The sequence below is a fragment of the Mauremys reevesii genome, unplaced genomic scaffold, assembly GCF_016161935.1.
Source record: "Mauremys reevesii isolate NIE-2019 unplaced genomic scaffold, ASM1616193v1 Contig30, whole genome shotgun sequence".
Classification (NCBI taxonomy): domain Eukaryota; kingdom Metazoa; phylum Chordata; order Testudines; family Geoemydidae; genus Mauremys; species Mauremys reevesii.
This window is the reverse complement of record NW_024100841.1, coordinates 505,888-529,754: the sequence shown is the minus strand read 5'-3', so window position 1 is coordinate 529,754 and position 23,867 is coordinate 505,888. Positions and strand designations below refer to the sequence as shown.

The following is a 23,867-nucleotide window of genomic DNA, read 5'->3' as shown; positions in this document are numbered from 1 at the left end:
GCCAAGTCAGGCCCCAGATCTGTTCTCTGATTTTTAGAGAACCCAGAGGCCTGTCTGTTCTGTGCCCTTGGCACAATCTCTGACTCTGGCCAGAGGAATTACCAGCTCACCCCGCTCCACAGCATTTCCTATGGCCCTCCAGTCCCACATGTGCATCTCCCCAGGTGACTCCAGTCTGCTGCCTTGGCAGGACAGAATCCAGGAGTCTGCATTGCAGCTGTGCATTGCCCACTGGCGTATGCTCAGGCCTCCGTACCATGGAACGCTGCTGCGGTTGGAGTAGTGGCTCGGGCCATTTCCCCCTTTGTGCTCTGCTCCAAAATGGCTCTGTCTCTTCCTGGTCTCAGGCATTCCGTGTCCCTGCTCTGTTAGCTGGTCTGGGGTCCGCACACCCCCTGCCTGCACCGACTTCGTCCCAGTGACTCTCTGCACGGAGCGGTGTAACAGAGTGCTTTGCTAGGCCCCTGCAGCCGGATGGACGTGCCCCGGTGCTGCCAATGGCCGTTGCCTTTGAATGGGGCTGGGTGTGCAGGGAGAGGCACTCGCGTGTTCTTGGATCCCTTGTGGCCGCTGTTTGTGCAAGGACGTAGCTGCCGGCACCTGGTGCTCTGGCCGAGTTTCTGCCCTAAGCCTTGGCGGCTCTCTGCTCTCTACCCAGATGGTGGCAAGCCAGAAAGCTGTGGTGATCCAGAGCGCGGTGAGGGGCTGGCTGGCTCGCACCAAGTACCTTCGAGTGCGCAGGGCGGTGGTCTATCTGCAGTGCTGCTACCGGCGCATGCAGGCTCGCAGGGAGCTGAGGCGGCTCCGGATCGAGGCCAAGTCGGTGGAGCACTACAAACAGCTCAACAAAGGCATGGAGATCAAAGTGATGCAGCTGCAGTGCCAAGTGGATGAGCAGGTGGGTGGGTTGGCTCCTCCTGCTGCCCCAGAGCTACAGGGGGATTCCTGGGTCTCTAGCGCTGGGATGAGCCTTGGGCACATCTGGGAGAGTCCTGGGGAGCTGCATTCTGCCTTGCTAAGTTCCCCTAGCAGTCTACGTTGGATCGTCTCCTCCTCTTCCGTGTTCCTGTGAGTTGTTAAGCAGTAGCCATGCTCCACTCCAGAGGTGGCTGCATTTCACTCCCTTAATGATACTGAACAATCTCTGATCACTCTGTGCTGAGAAGGTGCCTGGGGGAAAGGCCTCTCTACCCTTCTCCTGGGAAGCACTGTCCATTAGTGCAGCCAGACTTTGGTTCTTTTCCAGCCCAGCAGTACCTGACTCCAAGGCCCGGCAGGAAGACTTGGATCGGGCTCTCCTGGCAGAGCAGGATCCTGGACCTCTTGGCTCAGGGCAGATTTCTAGTTCTGAACCCACCTAACTCCCTCTGGCTCAGCCCTCGGGCGGGTAGGGGAAAGCGAAGGTGTGGGGAGTGAGGCAGTGCAGGTGGAGCAGCCGGCTTGGTAGGGCTGGAGGAAGGCTGCAAGCGGCAGCGGCTTTCCCTGCTCTGGTCTCCTCTCGGGTATTTCACGGGGCGCTCGGGGACTGAGTGGCTCTAGAGGGCACCACGTGCTCAGGCCCCAGCAGCCTTTGAACCTTTTCTTCTCCCCACCCCTCTCCCCCGTGACCCAGCGGATGCCGCTTGTGTAACTTCCTCACGGTGCCTCGTGTCCGCCCTCTCCCCCGCCCGGCAGCGTCTCTGGCTCTGCTCGTGACCGGCAGGCCGTGCTCTGCCGCTGAATATTTACCAGTTGGCGCTGCCATCTGTCTGCCTCCCGTGTCTCGCGGGTTGCTCTCTGCTGGGGAGGGGCTTTAAATCGAACCTGCGTCCCTGACGGTCTCTGGCCTATGTGGACAGACCCCATCTCGCTGCCCTGGGGTGGATCGGGCGGCCTGGAAAGCTGGTGTGGGGGCAAAGGAGACTTGGGAAAAGCCAGCGCACTCTTGGGCCAAACACATCCGGGGTGGGGCAGGGCAGGGCCCAGGATCTCTGACACAGGCTGGCCCCAGGGGGGTTCATGGTTCCTCTGAGATGTGCGGAGCCTGGGAACAGCAGGTGGCCCAATGCCGAGGAGCAGGTACACCAGGCCCGGCCCGGCCCTAGCATAGGGAAGACCGATGCCAGGGCTGGTAAAGCAGGAAACTGGGAGTCAGGACTTCGGTGTCAGGGCTGAGAACAGAACCCAGAAGTGATTGGGCCTTGGGGAAGTCATTCCTCCTCCTATGCCTCAGTTTCCCCAGCAGTGTCCTCGGGCTGACGCTGCTCGGGTTGCCGGGAGGCACTGGATAGCACCTCACTTCTGGGGAGCTGTATGGCTTTTGGGGGGATGATGGGGGCAGTCTGGTGAGATGAGGCCCAGGCAGCTTCTCTGGCTTTCCCCCTCCTGGTTCCCCGCTGTTCAGTGCTCAGATAGGAATCACCCAGTTCCTCCCCTGGGACCCTGCCAGGCCTGAAACGGCTCTTGACTGCTGCCCCTCCCACAGGCCAGGAAGATCTGGAGTCTCTCGGAGCAGCTGTCGGCACTGAGAGCCTCCCACAGCGAGGAGGTGGAGCGGCTGTGCAGTGAGCTGCGGGAGGACAAGGCGCAGGAGAAGCGCATCCGGGAGCTGCAGGAGCAGCTGCAGCGCATGGAGTCGGAGAAGAGCTGCTCGGAAGGCCGGCTGGGCCAGGAGATGGAGGAGCTGAAACAGGTGCAGGGCACAGGCAGGGGTGACCCTTGATTGTCCGGCTAACCGGCAGCCAGCAATAACACTGAGGGGAGCTAAACGTCCCTTCCTTAGACCTGGTCCCAAAGAGCAACGATCCCCACCCCAGTGGTTAACGGGTGTGACTCAAACCCAGCACTGAACATATGGGGCAGCTCCAATAGCTGGCAGCAGTAGTAGGCTGGTTATCCTCTCTGGCTCAGCTGTGAGAGTGGGAGGCGACACAAGCGTGCTCCTTGCTAGTGTGTTGCAAAGGCTCTGGTGACTTGACTTAAGCTAGTCTGTACATAGACTTGGCAGGAGTCAATTTTTTTAATTGATAAATATTGGCCACCATAAATATCCCTGTACGCAGACAGTCAAATATGTCCGTCGATAGTCGAAACCTAGACAGCCAGAAACGCTGCTTGACATGAACCTTCTGAAAGCAAACCTGGATTATTCTGTATATCTGACGTAAGACGTTGATGATCGGGGTTAAGAGACTCCGAGAGTTAAAGCTCCACCTTGTCTGATCCCCCTTCTGCCACCAAAGTTCCCACAACTCAAAATTCGAATAAAAAATTGAAGCCAACACTTAAATCCTTGATGCTGCCCATCAAAAGTAAAACTGTCAATAAATCTCCCATGCAGGGGCCTGGCTACTCTCCGGGCCCCCTGGCTGGTGGGGTAGAGGAAGGATGGGCCCTGCAGCCTGTGATGGGCCCCATGTGAAAGAGCCTGCCTGGCCTCCGACCTCCAGAGCAGGTCCTCTCGCCCCATAGCTCTGGACTGCTGTCAGGGTCTGCCCCCACCACCCAGCTCTCTCTCCCGCCAGCGCCTGACTGAGCTGGAAGCCATGACATCCAATCTGAAGGAAGAGAAGGACGCTCTCAACCAGCAGATCATGGGGCAGTCGCAGGAGCTGGAAGGTAAAACGCCCCCCTCCCCCTCCTCCCAGCTCCTTTCCTGCTGTGCCGGGTGCAATCAGCTGGGGTCTGGATTCTAGGGAAGCCCAGTGGGTGGCTCCGGCTGTGCTCACCCGGGCGGCCCAGCTCTGTGGGCAGGGTGATGCTGCCAAGCCGAGACTGTGGCCCAAAACTAGGTGGGCTGGTTACTGAGACGGCTCCTGCCGATCACTGCCCTAGCTCTGTGCCCAGCCTCGTCCCAGAGGCGAGGTCTCGTGTGGCCTGAGCCTGCCCGCCTTGGCAGCTGAATCCATGGGCCTGCTGGCCATGCTGCTAAGTTCCCAGCTCTCTCCTCGCAGCTCCACGCCGGAGGAGATGTTTTCCAGAGGCGGCGCAGCATTGGCACTCGGCAGCCCCGTCAACGTTCCTCCCCTGGCGCTGGTGCCTGGGCTCCTGCACAGGGTGGGCAGGGAGCAGAGCCTGTCACACTCAGGTCCAGGCCTGCAGGCAAACGTTACCATCTCTGCTCTCCTCTTCCCCGCCCCCTGCAGACCAGCTGCGCCGGCACGCAGTGGAGAGCCAGGAGCTGCTGTGCCAGCTGGAGGGGGAGAGGGCTCGCTACCAGAACCTGGTGAAGGAGTGCGCCCGCCTGGAGCAGTGCTGCAAGAACCTGCAGGATGAGGTGGCCTTCCACAAGGTGAGCAGTGCCGGCTGGGCTGATGCCCTGGACATCCCAGATACCCCGGGGAGCCAGGCGAGGGGTCACAGGCTGCTGCGAAATGGAGGGAAGCTCTTGCTGAAGGATTGTCGCATGGAGGCCGGACGGGCAGGACTGGGGAGGTGGACAGGAAGCCTTGCTGGTCTGTGCTGTGTTCACTCAGTCCCAGGCCAGAGGTGGCCCTAGGGTCGCTGTGTGTTCAGAGCCGCGCCCTGCCGCTGAGAACAGCTGCACCATCAGCGCGAAGCTGGCTGGGGCTTTCGAAACCGCGAGGAGCCCAAATCCCAGTGACTCCACGTGGTGTCTGGGTGCCAGACACCTTAGCTTCGGGCTGGGACTTTCCCAGAGAGCTGAATGTCACAGCTGCACCATCCACTTCTGCCCTGCTCCCTGGAGATCAGAGGGGAACGTCTCTCTGGTCCCCATGGCGGGACTCCCTGGCGGGCAGCACATCCACTGGAGGACGGAGGCACCCCGCCCCATATCTGTCACCACTGGGCTAGGGAGCGATAGCACGTGCCCACATAAAGGTCTGAGCTGTCTCCCTGCCGAGTTCTCCCCATGCCCTAGCCCCCCGCCCCGTAACAAGGACTGGAGCTTCAGCCACTGTATAACGCACCCTTGTACCTTTCCTCCCCGCTCCAGCAAACCCCCAGCCTCCAGAGGTCCCCTTCATCCGACAGCATCCTGGACTCCAAATGCAGCTACCCATCGTCTCTGTCGACAGCCCCGTCCCGGGATGATGCCAACCCGCAGAGCGAGGTGAGACACTTTCACATCAACCAGTTGGCTTTGGTGCATGGCTCTGCTGCCCTGACTGCAGGCGGGAAGCCGAGGGTCTGGGCTCTGGAACAAGCATTGCCCTGGGCTGGGCACAGGCAGGGGGCGGGGGAAGTCCCCGAGCCAAGCCTGCCCTCCAGCCCTTTGCCCCTTGGCGGTGGCAGTGGCACCTAGCTGCCAGTCCCATTGGCATCAGACTCGGGCCGGGAATCGTAGCAAGGCCCTTCTGACTGGGTGGGCTGCGCTGGTGATCTTGTTGGTACAGCCCAGTTAGTGCCTGCAAAGACGTGGCCTTTGACTGGCACGTGTCGCACAGGGCTCCGTGCGCTTCCTGTGTCACAAACCTCCCCTCCCGTGTGAGGGCTCAGCTGGGGAAGCTGCCCGAGCTCACAGCTTGGTGGCAGAGCCAGGAGTAAACCCTGGCGTCCCCTCCCATGTGCTGCCTCCCGGCAGCGTTCCTCTGTGTGCGACTGGGCCAACCAGACCGACCTGTCCTGCCGTCCCATGGCTGCCACTGTGTGGTCAGATGCCAGGGGTGCCCTTTCCCCTCACTCCTGGAGGGAGCGGGGGCGTGGCCTCAACCAGAAGAGGCGGAGCCTTTCAAAATTTTAAAGGCCTTAAATGACCCTGGAGCTACTAGTTGCAGAGGTGGCTGGGAGCTCTGGGGCTCAGGGATGAATTAAAGGGCCTGGGGCTCCAGCCGCCGCTTGGGTGGGGTTTTAAAGGGCCCGGGGCTTTCCGCAGCGGGAGCCCTGGGCTTTAAATCACCGCCGCGGAAGCCGGTCCAGTCCGTCACGGCATACTGGCTCTTGCCGGTACTCTGTACCGTCCCGTACCGGCTTACTTTCACCTCTGGTGCCAGATGGGCTGTGGGTTGGGGCGTTCATGGGGAGTTAGTGCAGAGCTTAGCATCAGGCGCCGCCTGCCCAGTGTAGCCAGATGGCCCAGTCCGAGTGGGGCTCGGTGTCCAGCGTCCGACACACCAGGGATGGTACTTGAATGCATCTCCTGGCCTCCTCCTCCACCCACAGTCCCCATCTCAGTCCCTGGACCATGAGAGGGGCCGCTGCAGGCAGAGACATGAGTGGAGGAGGCTCAGATCCGACAGCCCTTCCTCCTCGCTGAACGACGACGATGGGCAGGACCCCTGTCACGGAGTGTAGGGGAGTCAAGCCCTGCACCCCCGGGCTCCCTGCGATTCACAAGGACTCTCAGCCAGCCAGTAAAGCAGAAGGTTTATTTAGATGACAGGAATACAGTCCAACACAGGACTCGCAGGCACAGATAACAGGATCCCCCCTGTTAGGTCCATCTTGGGGTCCCAGGAGCCCCACAGCTCCCATCGGGGATCAGAGCCCTCTCTCTCTGCTTCCCCTCTTTTGCCCAGCCGGCTCCAGTCTGCCCCACCCCCTCCGGCCCCTCCTCTCTCCTCAGCTTCTTTCCCGGGCCAGGAGGTCACCTGACCCCTTTGTCTCCAACACCTTTAGCCAGCACCTTTGCAGGGAGGGGCCCGGCCATCAGTTGCTAGGCGACAGAGTGTCAGGCATTGGGCCTTCTGCTTTGCTAGATACTTAGAGGCCTGCACCCAGCATTCCCAGCCCCCAGTACGAACAGTCCCACTTCGTCACACCTCTCCCCCCTTCGAGACTGAACTGAGCAGGGTCACTCCAGCCAGTGACCTGGGGAAGTTCGAACCCACCTACATTCCCACAGAGGCCCCAGGGTCCCCCCCGTTCTAGGGGAAGTTACCCCCAGGTCATTCCAGTTTCCTGCCCCCCTGTAGGTCGGGGGGACTCGAGGGCACTTGCAGGTTGCAGGGGGGAAGCCTTATGCCACCCACGCCCTTTCCCCACCCCAATACCCCTGGGGTGCACGCAGGGCTGGGGCCTTCTCCCCACGTTCCAGTCTGGGGGGCTGTGATTCAGGCTCTCTCGGTTCAGAGCCCCCCTTTTGACCCTGGCCCCCGTCTGGACAGGCTCCTCAGGGCGGGGCGAGGGTCTTACAGCCACCTTCCCCCTGTCCCGGGCCTTCCTCCCCCTCTGGCAGAAGTCACAGGAGCAGCAGTGCTGCCGGACATGGGTAAAGACCCCAGGCCAGTAATAGTTCTGTAGCAGCATCTGCTGGGTACGCCAGGCTCCCTGGTGCCCTGAGGGGGGAATGTCATGGGCCTGGCACAGCAGCTGGTGGCGATACTCCTGGGGTACCACCAGCTGCTTCCTGATCCCCCCCCCCCGACTCCATTTTCCCTGGGGGAGCCCATTCTCGGTACAGGAACCCCTTCTCCCACAGGAACCTTTTCCGGCCACCTCGTCCCATGGTGTGTCCCCGAGGTTGGCCAGGTCCCTTATCCTCCGCAGGGAGGGGTCTTCCCGCACCGCGGCCTGGTACTCAGCCGCTGGGGCAGGGGCAGGGGCGGGGATCTGCTCTCTCTCACCGGCTGGGTCTGTGGCCGCAGCCTCTCTGTGCCCTGTCCCTGGGCGTTCCCTCCCCACCAGGTCAGGGTCCTGCGCCTCGGGCGGAGTACCTTCCCCGGTGTCAGGGTGCAGAGCCCTGCGTCGGCTCTGACTATGGTTCACGGCCAGGGCACCCCGGGTGTTACTTGGCCAGTCCTTGAGATCCCCCACCATTAACACCTCCGTGGGCAAATGTGGGTGCACCCCCACATACTTGGGGCCCTCCTTGTCCCCCCACTTCAGGTGTACCCTCGCCACAGGCACCTTGAATGGGGTCCCGATCACACCCCTCAGGGTCAGGTAGGTGTTGGGCACCATCCGATCTGGGTCCACCACCTCAGGCCGGGCCAGCATCACCTCTGCGCCCGTGTCCCAGTACCCAGTGACCTCCCTCCCATCTACCTTCAGGGGAACAAGGCACTCTTTCTGGAGGGGTAGCCCCGTGCCCACCCTGTAAACCCAAAACTCAGGGCTGGGAGCATCCAGCCCCTCGGAGGGGTTGACCCGGGGCCCCCCTCCCTCCTTCGCAGGTGGTACGCAGCCAGCCCCCCTTTCCTGCAAACGCTGCCCCTCATCCGGCTGGTTCTCTACCCAGTTAACCCGGTGGGGGGGTTGGTCTGCTCAGTTTGTCTGGGAGTTTGGGGCACTGGGACTGCAGGTGGCCCCTCTGGCCACATTGATAGCAGCTCATGTCCCGTTGGTCCCCTCGAACCAGTCGGTTGTCCCTGGCGCTGGCCGTTCCCTTTGGGAGGGGATTCTCCCGATTCCCCTTTTGGGTGGTCTCAGGATGACTCTCTCTCTGCGCCGCGATGGGCCTGTTCCTTTGGGGTTCCTCCCTGCCACCCCCCAACCGGCTCTTCACATAGTCATCGGCCAGCTGCCCTGCATGTCGCGGGTTCTCTGGCTTTTGGTCCCTTAACCACAGCCTCAGGTCAGATGGGCACCGCTCATACAGCTGCTCCAGTACCAGCAGTTTAACCAGGTCCCCCTTCATCTGGGCCCCATCTGCCCACTTGCTGGCGTACCCCTCCATGCGGACGGCCAGTTGCAGATAGGAGACCTCAGGGGTTTTATCCTGACTCCGGAACCTCTCCCGGTACATCTCAGGAGTCAGCTCAAACTCGCGCTGCAGGGCCTGCTTGAATGGGTCGTAGTTCCCTTTCTCCTCCTCTCCCAGCTGGCCGTACAATGCCACGGCCTTGGGGTCCAGTAAGGGGGTGAGAACCCGGAGCCTGTCCGCAGGATCCACCTGGTGCAGCTCGCAGGCCGTCTCAAAGGCACCCAGGAAGTCACCCATGTCCTCCCCCTCCTTGCGCGGGGCCAGGATGGACTTATCAAAGCTCCGCGCAGTCCTGGGCCCCCCCTCACTCACCGCTGCCCGGGGCCTGCTGCCCCCCTGCCTCGCCAGGTCCAGCTCATGTTGACGCTGTCGCTTTTTCTCCGCCCGTTCCTGCTCCCTCTGTCGCGCCTCATGTTCCCTCTGTTCCTTACGATCCTCCAGCTCTCTCCGTTTTAGCTCTCTCCCATTCCAGCCGCTGGCGCTCCACGGATGAGCGTCGCTGGGATGATTCCCTGCTGGGGGGTGAGCTTCACCGGGAGGATCCCCTGCTGGCCGGGGGGGTCACGGCGCCCTCGGTGCTTGCTGGGCTCCTCTTCCCCCTCCCCCTAGGCATAGGAATGGGGGGTCTCGGGACACCCTCAGAAGCCGGCTGACCACTCCCAGCCGGGCCAGACACTGGTACCTGGGCTGCCTCTGCCTGGCTGCTTCCCTCAGACAGGGATCGGTTCATTCCTGTGATCTTCCTCCTCCATCTGGGCAATCAGCTGGTCCTTGGTGAGTTTCCCACTGCGCAGCCCCCTCTGCTTGCACAGCTCCACCAGGTCGCACTTGCGCCGCTTGGTATACATCTTCCTGCTGGCTGCTCGCAGGCCGGGGTGCTCGCCGCTCCCCACGGGTTCCAGGGGGACCCCTAGTGTGCCAGTCCTTGAGGTCACCCCCTCTCTGCCAGGGTCAAGCTGCAGACTCCTCCGCCCCTGGGACGGCTTGCTGTGATCCCCCAGGTGACCCTGTTACTGCAAAGTCCTTCTCTCTGGTCACACTCTCCCAGGGGTTAATCGCCCCTTCGTTTTACTGCTCCCCAGTCACTTACTGCAGGAAGCGCCATCCATGGGGTGCAGTCATCCCACTTCTGCCACCAGTTGTCACGGAGTGTAGGGGAGTCAGGCCCTGCACCCCCAGGCTCCCTGCGATTCACCAGGACTCTCAGCCAGCCAGTAAAACAGAAGGTTTATTTAGACGACAGGAACACAGTCCAACACAGGACTCGCAGGCACAGATAACAGGATCCCCCCTGTTAGGTCCATCTTGGGGTCCCAGGAGCCCCACCACTCCCATCAGGGATCAGAGCCCTCTCTCTCTGCTTCCCCTCTTTTCCCCAGCCAGCTCCAGTCTGCCCAACCCCCTCCGGCCCCTCCTCTCTGCTCAGCTTCTTTCCCGGGCCAGGAGGTCACCTGACCCCTTTGTCTCCAACACCTTTAGCCAGCACCTTTGCAGGGAGGGGCCACAGAGTGCCACTAGGCGACAGAGTGTCAGGCATTCGGCTGCATGGCCTTTTGTTTTGCTAGATACTTAGAGGCCTGCACCCAGCATTCCCAGCCCCCAGTACGAACAGTCCCACTTCGTCACAACCCCTATGAGAAGGCTTATCGCCTCCTCCAGGGGCAGCTCAACGTGGTCACGGAGGACCTGGCCAGGACCCGCGAGGAGCTGCGCAGGGCCAAGGCTCAGCTGGCTCATGAGAGGAAGCCGTTTGAGATCTTCAAGCGCAGGGTGAGATTCTCACCCATCATGTCCCTCGCTGCTGCGGTGGTGGGGGTGGGGAGGGGCCTGCTGCTTGAATGGCCCGGTTCAGTCTCCTCCTCCTCTCCAGCAGAACATTGCGGAGATCCTGGGGTTGAACAGGAGCCCGGAGAAGATGGTGGAGGAAGACTCCGTGGTAGAGGAAGACTTCAAATATGCGTATGATGCTGCCCGGGTCTCCAATAAGTGAGTCTGTTTACTCAGTGTCTCAGCCATGTCTGGGTTTTCCATAATGCTGCTGTGGAAGCTTAAACCCCCCCTCCCCCCCGGGGGCCTGGCCTCCAGGGCCGCCCAGAGGATTCAGGGGGCCTGGGGCAAAGCAATTTCAGGGGCCCCTTCCATGGAACAAGTTGCAATACTATAGAATGCGACATTCTCGTGGGGGCCTTGCGGGGCCCGGGGCAAATTGTCTCTCCCCCCTCGGGTGGCCCTGCCGCCCTCCAGCGGCGCTGGCCCTGGGGGGGGGGCAGCAGGCCATCTGAGGTTGCAGGGATGCATTTGTGGTGGAGAGGCGAGACGGGGTTTGGGTGGCAAGAGCCAGGTCAGAGCCCTGACAGTGGGAAGTGCGTGGTTCAGAGTGTGGAGACTTCAAAAAATTCCAGGTTCAAGTCTTCTGGGTTCTGTTCCAATCTCGGCCTTGGACTTAAGCAACCCCTGCCTCCGTTTCCCTAGCTGTAAAATGGGGGAAGCTTGCCTGTCTCAGCCATGGAGGGGCATAGAGTTGAGGCCTTGCCAGCCTCCTGCCTGGTGAGCCAATCGCTGGCACCTCTGAGTTATTGCCCTTCCTTGCAGGCTACTCGAGAGCCAGCTGCAGGAGCAGCAGCAGGAGCTGGAAGGTCTCTGCCTGGACAACTGCTCCCTGAAGCAGCTGAGCAAGCAGCAGCAGAGCCTGATCCAGGACCTGCAACTGCAGCAGGAGGAGGGCGGGCTCCAGCACCAGCTCGTCCAGCTGAAGAGAGAGAACCTGGTAAAGCGGGAGTGGGTCTGTTGGGATGGCCGGAGGGGGTTTGGTGGGAGCATTGCATGGCTGAGCTTGCAGTTCAAGACTTGCTACGTGGCCAGGCTGGGGCTGTGAGAAGGCTGATCGCTGCTCAGCATGCTGGGTAAACGCCCTGGTGCAGCGCACCCCCCCCCCCACCTCCCCATGCTGGGACTTGGGCTCCATGGAGGGGCCATGTGCCTATTAGAGACGACAGTAGCTGGGGCAGCGTTCTGGCCAGCTGCTTTCCGTCTGCTGCAAGGCCTTCCTGGGGAGATCTTGCTGCTGGCTGGGAGGGTGTATTGGAAAGAGAGGGTCCCCTCCAAGCACCAGGTGATGGACTATCCTTTCCCCGTGTGCTCCCCAGGATCTGAAGGGTCAGCTGGAGAGGCAGGAGAAGAACATGCTCAAGCTTCAGAAGCAGCTGAAAACCAACATGAAGCAAATCCAGGATCTCACAGGCAGGTGCCTCCTGTGACTGGTCCAGCTGGGGGGCGAATGTCCTTTGTGGCCGGCCTAAAGGGGGGTTCTGCTCCCGACCGCATCCCCTAGCCTGGATGCAGCAGCTTCAAGCAGAAACACGGCTCTGCCGCCTCACCGCAGGAGCAGTGGGGGCTGGTGGGATGGGCCTGAGCGCTGCTCAGATGGCGAGGGGCCCTGGGCCTAGCGATGGCACTGCCGAGGCTTGAGCTAGAGGGGATGGGGCCCCTGCTCCCCCAGCTGCCCAATGAGACCCGCTAGGCAGCAGGGCAGAGGCGACCATCTGTGCACCATGAGCTCCGTTAATGCCAGCGTTTCTGCTTTTCCTTCAACGCCCCCTTACCTGCCACGGGGCATCGCTACCCGTCTGCACGAGAGCTGCTTTGCAGCCGGGAAGCAGAAATGAGCCTCTCGCTGACAGACGACCGACCAAAGTGGCTTTTCTTAGCCACTGTTCTGGGCTCGCCTTGTGTCTCGTGTTGTCTCCTAATAGCAAAGCTCCCACACGTCCTTCTGTAAACCTCCATGTTCTGGGATGTGCTCCCCGAAAGCCCCACACTGAGCGCACAGGACCCCCATCACAGCTGCCAACCCCAGAGCAGAGCTAGCAATGCCTGGTGAATTGCAGAGTCGGACTGCTCTGATTCAGCGTCCCCTTCGCTATTGTGGGGTACAGAGCAGCAAGGGTACCCTACTAGGGCACTGGCCGAGCAGGGAGCTTTGCAGAACTGGGGGTGCTCTTGGCAGCAGTTTGATGGAGGGGAGATGCTGGCTGGGTTTGTAGGCAGCTGATTAAAACTGGTGGGTGGAGAGTGACCAGACAGCAAACGTGAAAAGTCAGGACGAGGTTGGGGGGGGTAATAGGAGCCTATGTAAGAGAGACCCCAAAACCAGAACTGTCCCTGTAAATTGGGACATCTGGTCACTCCAGGTGGGTGCCATGGGGTACTGGACATTCACAGATTAAGAGACGAGCAAGTGAAGGGTTATTTGCCAACAGCAGCTTACAGGGCTGCCTGGCAGCACCATCCGGTTCGCTCTCAGCCCAAGCAACCTCTAGCTCTGAATATCCCTCTGCCTGGGGCCCAGCTCTCCTGGCAGGAGTTCCCAGGCAGAGGTGGGACCCCCCAGTCCCTGCCCCACTCAGGAGTCAGGTTACGTGGCCCCGGATCCAAGCGGATGCTCTGACTCTAATGTTCTTGCTCCTTCCCCTGTGCAGCAAGCGGGGAGGCCCGGTTGCTGGAGCAGAAGGTGAAGGTGGAAGAGATGGAAAGGCCCCTCGATGTCCTGTGCCCAGCGGGGGCATTCGGGGGCATGCTGGGGTGCAAAGCAGAGGATGAAGGGCGCCTCATCAGGACCATCATCACAGGTGGGGGGCTGGAGCCCCACGGGGAGTTGGGGCTGAGGGTCTGTCTACACAGCAGTGTAAGTCCTGGCTCAAGCCAGACCCCCTTGTGTCCACACAATTCCCCATGGGCTCGAACCTCAGGGCCCAGGACCCTGCAGAGCTGGAGGGGCCGGGACTCTCCTATCCCCAGTGGCTTGAACAGACAGACTCCCTCGGGGCCTGTCGCACTAGAGCAGCAGCAAGAGGCAGGTGTGATGCGGAGCAGCATATGCCGAGGCATCAATCACGTCCCGCACAGCTGCGTGGTGCCAGTCTCGCTGCCGCACCTGGGCCATGGCGTGCAGACAGGCTCGTGGGAAGGCGCTGACGGAGCAGCAGGCTGGGACTGATGTGAGGAAAGATGAAGTGTGGCTGGCTTGGCGGGATGACAGCCGGGGAGGGAAGTGCCCGAAGAGAATCTGCGCTAGGAGAGGTGCAAAATGGCCCGATGGAAAATGGGGACAAACTTCCCCTTTCTGAGCCCTTGCAGGGGAAGGATCCCTGGGCAGGTGCTTTAGGGCATTGGGCTACCCAAGCTGCTCCAGAGCCTCCACATTCAGCATGTCTTTCTAACCACGCTGACCTCTCCCGAGGAGCATCTGGGAATGGGACGTTCCCCATGGCCCCATAGTGCAGAACTTCACTAAGCTCCTCTGCTACTTGGCCCTCCACTGCAGCTCCCCTTTCCGCCCGCACGCCTCGTCCCGTTCATCCCAGCCTCCCCGGATGCTGCTTGCCCCCGGAAAAGCAGCCAGTTCTGGGGTAGAGCACATCAGTGCTGCACTGGGAGTGAAGAACCCTGTATCCCTTTGAAACCTGCAGGGTAATGCAGGCACACTGGCAGAGCACTGCGGGTCTGGCCAGGACCGTGGGGGTGAATGTGCCGGTTCGGATCGAGCCGTGGGCTGTAGAATGGCCGTGTGAGTGGCGCTTGGTTTGCTGACCGGTCGGGAAGGCACATGAGGTTGAGTTGCCTCCTTTAATGAGGGCAGGGACCCTACATGGGAGCAGGCAGGGATGGGGTGGCTAATGGACAGCTGACTTTGAAAGGGGATGGGGGGGGGGTTCTGTTTGTTTGGGGTGGATGGGAAGTCTCCAGCCCCACCTTGGTTAGTGCTGGGCCAGGCCAGCGGTGGCTCTGTGCTTATGAGCAATGACTGAACTCTTGTGAGTGGGTGAAGGGATTAAATCAAATGTGCACGTGCCCACGTGGGAGAGCCCAGAAATGCAGCCGTGGGGCAGGGGGGTCTGTGCATGTTAATTTCCATGAGACCGGAGGGCGACTGTCAGCAGCCGGAGGCCTCCTCCCCAAACACTTCAGCAGAACTGCAGGACAGGAGCAGGAGCCTGCTAAGGGTGACCCCAAGCTGGCGAGGAGGGGAAGGAGGAGGACAGTACCTAGCTGGGCCAAATGTCGGCTCTGTCAGTGGGGGCGGGTAGAGTGGCTGTGCTGAAGGCTGGGGGGCAGAGTAATTGGGCAGGGTGGGGGCAGAGATGAAGCCCCAGCATGGGGAGGGAAGAGCAGAGGGGACTGTGCCTGGAGAGGTGCTAACGGCAGGGAGGGGTGATGCCCCTCTGGGGGCTGGGCTGAGCTCAAGCTGCTTGGCTGTAATGAAAGGGGCGACTGGGCCTTGGGATCCGGGCTCTGTCCAGGTGATGGGCCCAGGTTGGGGTCAGAGGACGTATTGCTGAAGTTAGCAGGAGCTTGGCTCCTTCAGGGGAGGGGAGGGGTTTGAAATTGGGGCCCTGAATGCAGGGCCTGTCTCGTCCCACCTGTCGCTTGCTACGACCCCTCTGCCTTGTAGGCAGCTCCCGTGGGGCAGGCCCCAGCCTGTGACTTGTGGCTCGGACCTCCGGCTCCATCCCGGACTCACTCGGCCCCTTCTCGCCCTGCAGATTTCAAACCGCAGCACAGCCCTGGCGCCCTCCCCACGCTGCCGGCCTACGTCCTGTTAATGTGCTTCCGGCACGCGGACTCCGGCCACGACGAGCACCGGATCCGCTCGCTCTTCGCCGCCGTCGTCAGCGGCATCAAGCGGGTGGTGAAGGTACGGTGGTGGGGGACAGGCCGGGCGAGGGGGCAGGGGGATCGTGGCCCCTCTGTAGTCAATGGCTGAGGGGCGGCCCTCAGGCGCTGGCTCCCTACCGCTGGCGTGTGCCCCCCACCCAATTGTTCCAGCTCGGGCCAGAGCTGCCCAGAAATGCCTCCTGCAGCCCCCAGGCGTGTCCTTGTGTGACCCGGGGCAGGGGCCAGGGCATTACTAGGGATCTGTGATGCCACCCTCAGGAGTGTGCCCGTCGAGGAGGGCTTGGGGCCCTGGGGCTGAGGTGAGAGGCCGGCTCAGCACAGCTGCTCTGGGCCACTGCCTGGCTTGGAGGGGCAGGAGGCCTCGTCCTGCAGTAGCCGTGCTGCTTACGCGCATGGGGTGGATTGGGGTTTTTGTCGGGGTGGGGATCTGGGAGGTGCAGGCGGGCACCATGATGGGGAGGTGCAGGCGGGCAGGTCGGCTCCCTGGGGTCAGCCAGCAGGAGCCTGAGGCTGCTGGTTTTCTGCCTCTGGCCAGAGGTGGCCTCAGTCACTGAGGGTGTCCCACTGCTCCACCCCCTGGGCAGGGGCTTGGGGCTGCCAGCAGGGAGGGCTGGGCTGCTGCTTCCCCCCCTTCTGCCCCCCCCCCCATGCAGAGGGAGAGGCCAGGGGTGTCTGGGGGCAGTGGTTGGGGGAGGTGTTGCTGCCCCAGCAGGGCATGTGGGGGAAGAGACCCCTCGGTCCCGGGGAGAGCCCTGCCGAGGAGTGTCCAGCCCCAGTGGCTGGGAAGAGGAGCGGAGGCTGCTCTCGCTGCAGTGTTGGTCCCCTGTGAGGGGCCTGGGCCTGGGCCTGGGCCTGGGCCTGGGCCTGGGCCTGGGCCTGGGCGGAGAAGGGAGCAAACGCTGATACTGATGAGATATTAATCCTTGTGTCTCAGGGGCTCCTCTGCAGGCTGGCAGCCCCCCAGCCTGGAGCACTGGGCCCTGCAGAAAGCAGAAGCTCTCGCTGGCCAGGCCATGCCTGGCGCCGCTTCTGCCTGCAGCTGCATTTGCCTCTGGCAGTGACTTTGGAGCCAGCCTGGGGCAGTGACTGCTCCTCCCCAGCACTGGCTGCATCAGGGCTCTTACTGCCTCTCAGCAGACGCTGCTCCCTGGTGGGCAGTGGCCCACAGGGTCCATCCCGACTCCCCTGATCGCTGGGGCCCCACGGCGCCGTGAGCTGGAGATTGCTGCTGCTCGCCCATGGCTGCCGGCTGTGATCAATGAATCGGTGTCTCTGGAGCAGGCCCAGTGGTGACTGGGGACCCCAGACGCTGGTTGGGCTGTCGGGGAGCAACTGTAAAATCCAGGCCTCCCGAGGCAGCCAGGGGCACAAAGGGGGGGCTCGGCTGGGCTGAATGCAGCCACTTGTGTCTGCTGAGTGGCCTCCTGTTCTGGCCCTCTCACTGATTTTGGTGGGGGGGTGCAGACCCCCAAGCAGCGGCTGGCTTTGCTGGTGTGCCCACGCCCTGTAGCGCGGCTCCCTGGCACAGTCTCCTCGTGCTCCCTCCTTGTGCGAGTCTCCAACGCCTGGGCCCCCACCCCACCCTGATGCGTCGCTTTGTGTCTCCCGCTCGCAGAAGCACAGCGAGGACTTCGGCGTGGTGGCGCTCTGGCTCGCCAACACCTGCTGCCTCCTCAACTGCCTGAGACAGTACGGCGGGGACCAGGTGAGGGCACGGGGCCTGCTCCAGCACGGCACCTCCAGGCTGGCCTGGCCTGGCCTCCCCCGGCTGGGGGCTGCAGAACAGGTCCCAGCCAGGAAGCAGCAGGCATGGGGGGGCTGTTTGCCTTTAGTAGGCTCCCCCTAGTTTCTTTTGAAACCAAGATGGCGCTGAGTCAGTCCCTGGCACTGGCTTGGGCCAAAAGGCCTGTCTTGGCCCACTGCTCCGTGGCTGTTTTACTTCAGCTTCTCTCCTTTGGGGTCAGTGGCTCCTGCCCTCGGCCTCAGACAGGACCTGGCCGGGCCATGGCCTCGCTGCTCCAAGGGGAAGCCTCTGGCTGATGCCGCCCTGCGTGTACTGGCTCTTTGCCTGCCATACTATGCAGCAAAGTGCACTTGCACTTACTGAATTTCATCTGGCTGATTTCACACCAGCTCTCCAAAGAGCTGCCTGTAGGCAGGGACAGCCAAAGGGGAATAACCGGTGAGGCAGAGGCACCTGAGACTGGTTCTGGGTGCCGCGCATCAGGAAAGATGTGGATAAATCTAGTCCAGAGGCGAGCAACGAGAATGAGAACAGGCTTCCACAGCCTGACCGTGGAGAGAAGCTGAAAACTGGGCATGTTTAGTCTTGAGAGCAGAGCTTGGGGGATGGGAACCTGATGATTAGCCTTCAAATGCGTTAAGGGCCGTTACAAAGAGGACAGTGATCAATTTGCCATGTCCAGCCTTCAGAGGACAAGGAGTGATGGGCTTAATCTGCAGCAAGGGAAATCTAGGTGAGATATTAGGAAAATCTTTCAAACTCTCAGGGTAGCGACGCTCTGGAGGGAGGCGGTGGGATCCCCTCCCTGCAGGTTTTTAACAGGCTGGACGAACACTTGTTAGCGATGGCCGAGGTTTGGTCCTGCCCCAGCGGGGGCGGGGGGGCTGGAGTCTGACCTCTCGAGGTCCCCTCTAGCCCGACAAGCCTACGATTCTATGGTGAACCACAGCCCAGACCCTCTGGCTTCAAACTGGGCAATAGCTGCTGGCCTGGGGAGGGGTCTCTTCCTACCAGCAAACCATCCACCCCCGAAGGGCTGAGAAGAACCCAGCCAGATCCCCTCCATGTAAGCCCCTGAGACCAGCATCCTCAGGGAACGTTCTGAGCACTAGAATAGGATGCCTGGGTGACCTGTACCGTGGGGATACTGGGTGCTGCTGGGTTCTTTACACCGCCTGCCTCGGGGAGGGGGGCAGGGGAGCTTATGGCAGTGGGGACAGAGTTGATCTTCAGTCACTGACCTGTCAGGTGCGCCGAGACCCCTGGGTGGGAATCTGATGGACTCTGGAGGGGAGACGTGTGCAGTGGATGCTGGGGTGGGTCCCTGCATGGCTACCCCACAGCTCTCCAGAGCCCAGGGCGTGGCTCTGCCGGGCTCCAGCATCTCTCGGTCCACGAGCCCGGCCATTTGCTGTCCGCAGAGCTACCGGCTGGCCAACACCCCCAAGCAGAACCAGCACTGCTTGAGAAACTTCGACCTGGCCAGCCACTGCCAGAGCCTGGGTGACCTGGCCATCCAGCTCTACCAGCAGCTGATCTGCGTGGCACAAAAAAAACTGAAGCCCATGATTGGTAAGTACTGGCTGGGCCTCCTGTGAGCACTGTAGGGATGGGAGCGAGCTTGGTGTGACGAGCTGCACTCGAGGCGTGAGGGCAGCAGAGAGCTGGCTTCTGGCTCGGTGCTCGAGGCAGGGATGCCATGGCTAGGCCTGGCATAAAGGGGTCATGGTGGGCTGGGCAGACCTGGCATCTCGAGAGCAAGTGGCTGCCCCGTCCCCCTCAGTACAGCCTCAGAGGGACCCTGTTACCTGCCCAGTGACCCTCTGGGATTGAGGGTGGCTGGGGCACTGACCTGCCACAAGCCCTGTGGGGGGAGTGAGGAGATTAATGGCATGAGCTGGACAGGGCAGGGGGAGAGGCGGGAAGGTCCCTGCTCTGCCGCCTGGCTGAGCGACTGCCCCCTGGGAGCGTGGCACTCGGGGCTAGTCTGGGTTCGCTCTGAATGGCAGCGAGCGGCAGGTGACTCACCAGATGGCAGGAGCCCGTCTGGAGGTGCAGCCTCCCAAACACAGCGCCTGGGCTGCGGGGTCCCGGGGCATGCACCGGGTGCTGCCCAGAGATCAGTGCCCAGGACGTACCCAGCCCCCTGGGCGCCAAGAGCAGAGCCAGCTGCAGAGACAGGGCCCTTTGCTCCCTGAGGGAAGGGCCCTGGGATTTCAGCGCCCGCTGGCCAGGCTGAGCTCAGCCTCCCTCCCCTCTGCCCTGCCAGTCGCCGCCATGCTGGAGGGCGAGACCATCCTGGGCTTGTCGTGGGCCAGATCCACCAGTTACCGCAAGCAGCCGGCGGCTCCCGCCTACACGCTGGACTCGCTCCTCCAGCAGCTCAGCTCCTTCCATGAGGCGCTGGGGAGGCACCAGCTGGAGCCCATGGTCGTGGGCCAGGCCTTCCGGCAGCTCCTCTTCACTGTCAGCGGCGTGGCCCTCAACTACCTGCTCCTCAGGAGCGACGCCTGTTCCTGGAGCCAGGGCGTCCTGCTCAGGTCAGTCCGTCCCCTCCCGCCTCCCGCGGGGCTCGGGTGCTCCCCCGTCAGGCTGGGCCTGGAGCCTCCTGGACTCTCCATCCAGGCTACAGCTGCTGTCGGGGGTTTTGTACCTCCTAAGCTGGGCTTGGCCTGCGTGGCCCAGGCCCATCCTCCAGAGCGCAGGCCCCTCCTGGGCTCTGGCTGACTCTCAAGCGCTGGGTTTCCATGGGCGTAGGGCTAATCCCACCTGGCCAGGGGGTGTGTAGCAAGGGAGCGTCTGTAGAGGGGGAGGAGAAGCTAGAAGTGCCAGGTTCCTATGGTGCCATCAGGCCTAGCTACCGTCCAGCTCTGCCCCATCACTGGTGGGGCACCTCAATCTGCCTGCACGTATCCTCCTGACACCCCAGCAGTGGCAGTAATACCCCCCCGGGGAAGCTTGCTGTGCCAGAGACCTCAGCCAGGACTTGAACCCAGGTCACTAGAGTCCAAGGCTACTGTCCTACCCCCGGGCCATCCTTCCTCCCACCTCGCTGCTTGGGAGTGGGGCCACTCAGCTCTTCATGGCCCTGGGCTGCTATTGGCAGTTCTCCTGCTGGGTCGAGCCAAGCTGTGCCCGGCATCGGGATGTCCCGGCTGGCCGGGGGCACCACAGTGTGTGTGTGTGGGGGGCTGTGTCCTGGCTGACTAGTCTGGGGCGGGGGAGAACTGGGCCCAGCTGAGTGGAAGGGAAAATGATGCTCAAACTGGGGCCACCCGCTCCATTGCGTGGGCAACAGGGAGCCTCGTCCTGGGCAGTGCGGAGCCCAGGATAGGGCTTGAACCCTGGACGTGTGGCTCTAAAAACCTCCACCCCTGGGCGGAGCGAGGGAAGACACGAGCTGTCACAGCTGGTCCTGGCACTCGAGGGGGACAGAGCCGTGGTGGATGCATTCATAGTGCTGCAGCCGCAGAGAGCCACCCTGCTATGCGCTAACAGGCGCCAGGCTCCCCCAGGCCGGCCTCTGCGGCTGGGGAGGCCTCCCCAGGCAGCTGCTCTTAAGGGGCTGAGCTTATGGCTGGAGCGTCTCGGTGTGGCTCTGTTCCAGCTGCAACGTGAGTCAGCTGGAGGAGTGGCTGCGGGCCAAGGGCCTCCAGCAGAGCGGCGCCAGGGAGGTCCTGCAGCCCCTCAGCCAGGCAGCCCAGCTGCTGCAGGTGAAGAAGACGACGCAGGAAGATGCTGAGGCCATCTGCTGCCTGTGCACGGCGCTGACCACTCCGCAGGTGACCGGCTGCTCCAGGAGCTCAGGGGTGATGGGCCACGGGCCTGGGCTCCGCCACCCTGGAGGGCTCAAAGCTCCCCAAAGGAGGGGGTGGTGCTGGGGGAGGCCGTGTGCATTTGGGTAACTTGAGGGCATCACCCACCCCATGAAGGCAAAGCGCTCGGGCTGCCAGGGCCAGTGGCTCTGGGAGCTGGTACCAGGATGTGGCCCCTGATTCAGCCCCGAGGGCTCCCAGCCAGTGCCCAGGGATCCTGCTTGCTCGGGGGCCCACAGGCGGGCCCCTTTTTCTGTAACTGCCCCAAGTTCCACCAGCCAGGACCTTGCTTGGGGTCCCTTCTCTGCTCCCCTAGGACTCCGCTTCCTGCTGGCCCCGGCATGGGGACCAGATGGGCCCTGTTGTCTTTGCTCGGGACTTGCGACCTTGGTGGGCTTGGAAGGGGCATGAGGCCATGGGCCGGGCTGGAAGGGCCCTTGGAATTCCCAGCCTGGCTCTAGTGCCTGCTCCACTGGCTGCCGTCCAGCCCCGTCACCTCTGCGCTCCCTCCTTGCAGATCATGAAGATCCTGCGGGCCTACACGCCCGCCGCCAGGCTGGAGGAGCACGTCAGCCCCAGCTTCATAAGCAGCGTAGAGGTGAGTGAGGCCTTTCTCCCCCCACCCCCCGACTCGGTTGTGCTGGCAGGCAGCCGCGCGGAGTTGCTTTAGCCTGCTGCTGGAGAGTTGGCCTGAGCTGGCCAGGTGCTTGAGCCAGCCTTGGCTGTAAGGAGGGGCTGGGGGCTGGACCGGGGTGGGGGGGGGTGAGAATTGCTGGTGACTGGATTGTTTCTCCCCACACAGAACCGGCTGGCGGAGCGAACTCCAGCTGGCCCCTGCCAGCTGCTGGTGGACACGGCTCACCTGTTTCCCGTGCACCTGCCCTTCTCCTGCTCTCCCGTGCAGCTGGATGAGCTCCGCATCCCTGACAGCATTAACCTGACGTTCCTGACCCGGGTCTGAGCGCCGCCGCAGCGATGCTCCTGGGGAAGATGCGGTCTCACAACCGTGTGCAGGGTACTGGCTGCCGTGCCCTAGACATACCCTTTTTCCTTGGAAAGGAGCCAGCGGCTCAGGCTGAAATTTCAGGGTGCTGGCATGAGGCTACAGCTCCAGAAACGGCCCCTTCTAAAATTCAAAACTCGGGCAGGAATTTCCTCTCGAAAACGTCCGCTAGCCCATCTCTGCCACATGCCCGGCACGTTCCTCCCTGCTCGGAGCCCGAGGGCTTTTTGCAACGGGCCCTCGGGGAATGCTGTGCAGGGGGGGATAAAGGTGCTTCCCTCACACGCCCGGGTCTGCACGCCATAGCCGAGCGGGGCAATGCGGGGCGCCCGTGCTGTGGGCTGCGCCATCGCTGACTGACCCACCTCCTCTGGAACTGCAGTGCTCCCTGGCGGTGTGTGGGGGGCGGGTTTACGGCACATGGGGCAGCATCTGAGCACTTGGGAGCAGGTTTAAAAGCATGTCCTGAGTGTGGCTGGCTGGGCAGGGAGTCCCCACTGCTGCTGAGTGAGGAAGCAGCTGCCAGGTGGAGCCAGGTTAGGGGGCTTGTCCTCCTTGCTGCAGGCGGCTGCTCTTGACCCAGTACCCACTGGGCATCCATGGGTGTCTCTGGGGGGTGCTGTTCCTGCCCCCTCACCTGCTAGGGCCTGGGGGAGAGAAGCCAGGCCTGGGGGCTGCCTGCCCAGCAGCTGGGGGTGGGAGAGGAGCTCTCTTCATGTGGCCTGTGTTCAGTGAAACGCCTTTTAAACGTCATTGTGTGAAGTGAATAAAAGTCTCTTTAGTAATAAGCTGGAGGCTGGTCTACCTCGCGAGGCGCCGATCTCCGGGCCAGGGTGTGTGTGTGTGGGGAGGCTGTGTGCAGTCTCTGGGGAGCACTGGGAGCTGTGCTCTAGTAACGGGACAGAGGCCACCTGCGAGGCTGGAGCTTGACTTGAGACCCCTGGTAAGGGGAGCGGAAGGTTTGTTAGGCGCTGCAGACATGAGTCACAGGTTGTCTCCAGCAGGCCCCAGGCTGTGTCCTTTACCTCGGACACTGGCCACCTGATCCTGGGTGTTCACAGGTCCTTGGAGTTTAGCAGGTGAATCCAACCCCCAGGCCAGGGAATGTTTTCCCCACTTCCAGGGGGAGAAAACGGGGGCAGTGGATGAGTAGTGGGTAGAGCTGGACCAGGAACCCAGGTATCCTGGGCTGCAATAGGGGCCTACATGCTCCATCCCCAGCTAGCACCTGGGCCTTCCACTCTCTCTGCTTCTGCTTGAAACTTCCTGGGGTGCTGGGACAGAACACGCAGGCTCCCCAGCAGTTCCTGCCCCTGCCCAGCTCCAGCCAATCACACCTGGCCTCTCCTCTACAGGAGTATGAAGATTTGCTAGGGGAGGGGGATACTCTTACCCCTGTACTTCAGCTCAGTAGAGTCCCCGGATTTGGGAGAGTCCAGGGCTTATGGGGGTGCCGAAGTGGGAAGGCTCTTGCTGTGAGGTGAATGCTGAGTGGGGAGGATTGGCCTGGGGAGGTTGCAGGGGGTTGTGCTGGGACTAGCTGCCTCGGGGAAGGGAGGAGACCTGAGCATGTAACATGAGAACCCAGGAGGGGGGTTGGAGGCCAGGTGACACCTCTGCCCAGGATGCTGGACAAACGCTGGGGGAGGAGCCGGGGGGGAGGCTGAGTGAGAGGCTGGAGGGAGTTTCAGTTTGGAGCTGGCTGGGAAATGGAGGGGAGCCCCGACAGGGCTTGGGCTTCCCTGGGGCCCCAGATGGACCAAACTAAAGGGGGTCCTGTTGTCTGTACCGGCAAGACCTGTCTGGGACTGTGTTCCTGTCATCTTACAAACCTCTGTGTTACGGGCTGGCTGAGAGTCACGTCTGACTATGAAGTGGGGGTGCAGGACCCTGTGGCTGCCCCAGGACCCCGCCTGGGCGGACTCGCTGGGGGAAGCGCACGGAGGGGCAGAGGATGCTGAATGCTCCAAGGAGAGACCCAGGAGGTGAAGCCGTGTGAGCTGCTTGCCCTGGGGACAGTCTGCTCCAAGGGAGAGGAGGCTCCCC

General features: G+C 62.2%; 1 protein-coding gene across 1 annotated transcript; it reads left to right on the top strand.

Moving 5' to 3' along the window:
* The first annotated feature begins 658 nt into the window (after positions 1–658).
* LOC120393788 (unconventional myosin-Va-like) lies at positions 659–22,609 on the top strand. Its single transcript, XM_039518278.1, has 16 exons — positions 659–898; positions 2,465–2,671; positions 3,504–3,597; positions 4,125–4,270; positions 4,937–5,053; positions 10,455–10,570; positions 11,177–11,351; positions 11,731–11,824; positions 13,063–13,212; positions 15,127–15,278; positions 16,875–16,964; positions 18,425–18,575; positions 19,273–19,543; positions 20,611–20,785; positions 21,336–21,416; positions 21,621–22,609. The coding sequence occupies exons 1-16, from the start codon at positions 659–661 to the stop codon at positions 21,777–21,779; spliced, it is 2,418 nt and encodes an 805-aa protein (XP_039374212.1). The 3' UTR covers positions 21,780–22,609.
* The last annotated feature ends 1,258 nt before the right edge of the window (positions 22,610–23,867 follow it).

What these genes read in the sequence shown, in the direction of transcription:
- LOC120393788 (XM_039518278.1), top strand. Translation starts at nt 659, where the DNA reads ATGGTGGCAAGCCAGAAAGCTGTGGTGATCCAGAGCGCGGTGAGGGGC. An exon ending in CATCAGGACCATCATCACAG is followed by an intron (nt 13,213 to 15,126) that starts GTGGGGGGCTGG and finishes CTCGCCCTGCAG; the next exon opens with ATTTCAAACCGCAGCACAGC. An exon ending in AGCCAGGGCGTCCTGCTCAG is followed by an intron (nt 19,544 to 20,610) that starts GTCAGTCCGTCC and finishes GCTCTGTTCCAG; the next exon opens with CTGCAACGTGAGTCAGCTGG.